Source organism: Magnolia sinica, chromosome 3 (assembly GCF_029962835.1).
Source record: "Magnolia sinica isolate HGM2019 chromosome 3, MsV1, whole genome shotgun sequence".
NCBI lineage: Eukaryota > Viridiplantae > Streptophyta > Magnoliopsida > Magnoliales > Magnoliaceae > Magnolia > Magnolia sinica.
Window position 1 is genome coordinate 104,344,930 of NC_080575.1, and position 5,406 is coordinate 104,350,335.

The window sequence follows — 5,406 nt, forward strand, 5'->3', positions numbered from 1 at the left end:
TTTATGAGAATAGTGGGATTAGCGAAACAGGGTTCGTAACACCAATCTCAAATGGCTAGGATGATGCGGTGGTGATTATGGAAAAAAAAAAATACTAATATTAATTCTTGCAGATGTAGTGAAGTAATCTATGTGCCTGTGGTCCTCTATCAGAATTCTAGTAATAGTTTTCCTTGCTTGCATATATATGTTGTTGCATATACTTGAGTAAAAATAATTTTAATGAGTTGCATGTAGTAATATATGTGCCTGGCCACAGAATTCAAGTAGTACCTTTGCTTACGTATGTTGCATTATTTATCAAATCAGTTGTAGTTCTTCAAATTTCAGATTCTTTAGGGACCAATTAGATACTTGGAAATTATTGAATTGGAAATTGGAGTAGCATAGAAAACCCAAAAACGAACATATGAAGTGATAAAAAGGAAATGAAATGAATTTTATGTTTGTTGAATCGTGAATGAAAATCCTTCCTGATGTGCAGGTGCTTGTTTGTTTGTCTTGCAGGTGCTTGTTTGTTTGTCTTATTTAACATTGCTTGTTCCATTTTCTATGTGCTTTTTTATTTTTCTTTGAGTCTGATCTTGATTTTTCTATGTGCTTTCCATTTTCTATGAATAAACTGCAGGTTTCTCGTCTGTTTGCCGAGTGGTTTCGGATTTGTGAACTTCCTGGCAATACTGATGTCGCTTATACCCATTATATCTCACAGTTACAACAAAGTAGGTTGCTTAAAGGGGATGATCTCATGGATCACTTTTTCCGAATCCTCATGGTAAACTTTTTCCGTGGTTTGTATTATGTTTCCATGAGAATCCTCCAGACCCTCACAGTTGTTAAGAGTTTTCCTTCTCTTTCTACCTATAATTTCAGGAAATTTCTGTAGCAAATTGTTTGGCCACTGACATGATTAATCCAAGCTCATTGTCCCTATAAACGCCACAACAAGTCCAACATCTCTCATTTGTTGTTATTGATATGTATGCAAAGCTTGTGGTTTTAATTATTAAGGTAGCGATCTTTTTTTTTTTTTTTTTTTTTGTGGTTATGGGAAATTTCTTTCAGTTGTAACAAATGTTGCTAGTTACATTAACCTCAGCAGGTGTTTGCTTTAATTAATTCGATGATTTGTAGCTTCATTTATCTTTGTTGTTGTTAGTATTGTATGGTGGACCAGGGATCAAGTAAGTGTTTCTCTTGCCCAAGGTTAATTGAAACACATGCACAAGGAAAATTTTTTGTTTTGTTTTTTTTTTTTTTTTTTGTTTTAAAATAAAAATAAAATTTATACTTCTACTTCCATTATGGTTACTTACAGTGTTCTCATTATGACATGTGGCAGATTTTGTCAGTGATTGTGAGAGTTATCCAAAAGGATGCAGAAGAGAAGAAAGCTGTTTTTAGCCGAAGGGCATATTTTAGATTGTTTCTGAACTGGCTTTTGGACCTTGGTTCCCTTGACCCTGTCCTTGATAGTTCCAACTTTCAGGTATGTGTTACTCATGAATGTCATCATTATCTTCTTTCTCCTCATCTTACACAACTGTGGTATAATCAGTTTTTTTTTTTTTACTTGTGGGCAGGTTCACTTTCTGTACAAAGGCACTCTAAGGGTGCTCTTGGTACTACTTCATGATTTTCCAGAGTTCCTTTGTGATTATCATTTCAGCTTCTGTGATGTGATTCCACGCAGTTGCATTCAAATGCGGAATGTTATTCAAAGTGCATTCCCAGGAAACATGAGGTTGCCCAATCCTTCTACTCCCAACTTGAAGTTGGCTGCATTACGATTTTGTTTGAACTTCCTAATCAATATTTAATAGTTCTCTATTAAGCTAGCATCTTTCTTCTCTCCTGAATGCAGATTGATTTGCTGGCTGAAATCAGCCAATCACCGGGCATTCTCTTTGAGGTTGATGGTGCTCTGAAAGCAAAGCAGATTAAGGCTGACATTGATGAGTATCTCAAGTTATCTTAAGTTGTCATTATTTTTCTCTACCTAACATTGAGAAATTCTCTTATTTTCATATTTACATAGCCAACCATGCTATACTATTTTATAAGTGCATGTTGCCAAATCATTAGTGCATATTTTATAGCAAACATTTTTCATGTAGTACAGCTACTAGGAATCCTAGTTTCTGAAAACAAAAGAGAACAATTATAAATCCGGATTTAAATCTAAATCATAGGATTCAAATCATAGAATTGTAGGATTCATCTAGATAAAAAAAGATTCAAAATGGGATTCAAATCATTCTACTTAAGTTCAGCTCAAATCATAAGTTGTAAATCAACTATGATCATAAGTGATTGATTTGTTTAGCCAAGTAAGCATGAAAAAATAATAATAACGATTTCTAGTTCCTGTAATGAAGAGAGTGGCCCTTAAATTGAAGTCAGGTCTCTTTTTAGTCCAACTTAAATCTAGTGGACTTGCAATTTGGAGCCTAATCCATCATAAATAGAACCTAGTTTTTCTACTTAGACCAATAATTGCCAATCCGTATAATAGTGCATCCAAATGCCATTTAAGTATATCACCATTAAACATCTTACTAAAATTTAGGCTTGGGATAGTTAAGTGGTCTAAAGAAACGGACAGTTCCATAGAACATCGATAGGACAGTCATGATAAGGGTCATCTTGAACTTTGAAATTGGTTCCCACGAATCTTAAAATGCTAAAAAAAATACCTGTACTTGATCTTTGGGCGGGACATTCGTTTCTGATCATGTGGGCGGCACATGCATTTCTGATAGTGTAGTTTGTGAATTTGATGTAAGAATAGTCTCCACTAGTTTTGAAATTCTATTAATTGCTTCTTCAGGGAAATCTTCAATTGAAAGATTTTGATATAAAAAAGCAGCAGGTGGGGTCTCTAGGAGAGCCGTTCAGAGGACTTTCCAGACTATTGTAACTGAAAATTTCCTTGAAATCCATCTCTTTTGGGTCGGGAAAGGGACTTGCTGTACACCTAATCAAGGTACTTTTGGTCCATCCATTTCGGCCATCAGTGTCACTCCAGGTAATATATCCAGGACTGAATATTAGAATTAAATTCTACAAATTTCTAACTGTTTGATACTAACAAATGAATATACATATCCTTTTTCTTTTTTCTTTTCTTTTTTTTTTTTTTTTTTTTAAAATTTAGATTTCATACCGACTGTTACAAGTCCGCCAGGTTGGGGAAAGAAAAGCAAGACTGGTTTGATCATTGGGATTGTAGTTGGTGTTGGCGCTCTGAGCTTTAAATCCATTTTCGCAGTTTTTATCTGGAGATGCAGGAGAAGGGGTAGTGATGAAGATGAAAGTAATGCCAATATTGCTGAATTAGGGTGCATTTGGATGCTCAATTGAAGTGGATTGCAATTCATTCAAATCATTGCAGAGGAATGACCAAAGTTGGGGGTGATGCCGTAATTGCAATTCCATGTATACCAACTTGAAATTGTCGCAAATCTTGACACTAACCATACTTGGTCACTTTCTGTTTATTACGTTTCAATTCAACTGAGCATCCAAACACAACCTCATCGATATGCATTGAAACTCCAACTTAGACACTTGTAACTCAATTGGCGGAATATAGTCTTCCGTCTCAAACAGGAGAAATTACAATTTTGTTCCAAAAAAACCTCTTGTGGTCAATTCGCTTTCTTTGGCCATATTCAGATGTCCAGGAGGGCAGGATTCCATTCCACCTAGGTCGATATCCGCAACATTTCAAACATAACCTGAAACATCCTAAATATTGACTTGGGGCAGAAAAAGTGGACAATTGCTACTCTCTATACCGGAGTTTCCATTTTCTCTGTTGTCTCGAACACTCAACGGAATTGATGAACATCTGGTTTGCCAAAATATCCATTGTGATTGTGATTTAGGGTACATCCAAACACACCCTTAGGATGTGCTTGGATGCACAATTGAATCATATTGCAATAATTAGTTCAGTGGACTGGAAATGGAAAAATTATAAAATATTCATATTAATGGAATATTATTGAAATTGCAATACATTAATTTTGAGGTTGGACTTGAAAGGAGAGCAACTGATTGTCGTTACGGTCTGGTTATTTCATCAGGCCGCAACTGAATGCTCACAATTCAATTGGTTGAGCATGCAAACACAGCCATACAATTTTGATTTTAGTGAAGCCCATGTTCAAAAATAGAGATTGTGCATGCATGCATTGATTAAGTAGATAATATGATCCAAATCTTCCTTTGTATTTGAATTTGCAGAGTGTCTAATCATGGCTGCCAAAGCAAACAATTTCAATTATTCTGAACTAAGGGCTACAACAGAGGACTTCCGTCTGGCAAATAAGTTGGGAGAGGGAGGATTTGGGCCCGTTTATAAGGTACCTTTTTGTGTTTGATCTGGAATAAAAAAGAAACAGAAATTTAAGAACTAAGGATGTGTTCGGAAGTTTCCACTTTTATCAGTAAAACGGGTTTGGCTCAAATCACAAATGAGAAAAGAATGGGTTTGTAATTCTAGAACATTATTATCTCACTTGGTTTGGGTTGGCATAGGAAAATGCAAACTGTGTTAAGTCAGATTTCTTTTACGCTCTATTGCTACCCCAAATTGGAATTGGGTTTGCCCATTGCCCATTCTCTATTCCAAAAGCGAAGTTTCCAAATGCACCCTGACATTTAAACACCTTTCAAGCTCTTTTTAGAACTTTTCATATTATTGCTAAAGCAATTTGTGAAGGGGAAAAAAATGTGAATCACAGCATGTGTATGCCCATGCCACATGAGCCGACTCATTCATCCGACGAGCCATGCTTGTGCTAGGAAAATGGACAGAAAACCACTAACTAAAGCATGTTTGGCATAGGAAAATGGATAGAAAACCATCAACTATATCATGTTTGGCATAGGAAAATCTCTTAGTTTGGAACATCTTAGCCACCTATCGTACATGTGACCCAAGTTGAAACTTGGTTGTGTACATGATTCCCATCCACTACTAATGGATGGTTGGATATCTAGGAACAGAGTCTCATTTAGAAACAAGAATGCATGAATCTTGCTGTAGAGTTATTTTAATTGCTCCAATTTTATCTTTGTTAATTATAGTTTCTGCTGCAGGTTGTGAAATGTGAGTTACCGGTTGTCCCTGCAAGGGAATTACCATCTGAGGAATGTCCAACCTAGCTCTCTAGTTCCCAATCAGGTAAATTATGAACCACTTGCTTTCTAATTCCCAGTCAGGGTGAAAGAAAAACATCGCTACCTACCGGAGTATACTGTGCATTGGACTCTGGCTCCTAGTCCTGCTTCTTACCTATGTCTTTTTCTTTTTTGCCTGCTATCTAATTACCTAAATTTCCTTCTATGCAGCTATATTTTAATCCCGCTACTGTGAAAATGTTGAGCAGCCTGAAG

General features: G+C 36.0%; 1 protein-coding gene across 1 annotated transcript; it reads left to right on the forward strand.

The window, feature by feature from the left end:
• Positions 1-1,074: 1,074 nt before the first annotated feature.
• On the forward strand, positions 1,075-2,076 carry LOC131239018 (uncharacterized). Its single transcript, XM_058236580.1, has 5 exons — positions 1,075-1,102; positions 1,190-1,206; positions 1,343-1,489; positions 1,584-1,744; positions 1,865-2,076. The coding sequence occupies exons 1-5, from the start codon at positions 1,075-1,077 to the stop codon at positions 1,926-1,928; spliced, it is 417 nt and encodes a 138-aa protein (XP_058092563.1). The 3' UTR covers positions 1,929-2,076.
• Positions 2,077-5,406: the final 3,330 nt, after the last annotated feature.

Excerpts from the sequence above, each read along its gene's own strand:
- LOC131239018 (XM_058236580.1), top strand. The coding sequence starts at position 1,075 with ATGTTGCTAGTTACATTAACCTCAGCAG. Across the intron at positions 1,490-1,583 it reads TTGATAGTTCCAACTTTCAG|GTTCACTTTCTGTACAAAGG; the intron begins GTATGTGTTACT and ends ACTTGTGGGCAG. Across the intron at positions 1,745-1,864 it reads GCATTCCCAGGAAACATGAG|ATTGATTTGCTGGCTGAAAT; the intron begins GTTGCCCAATCC and ends TCCTGAATGCAG.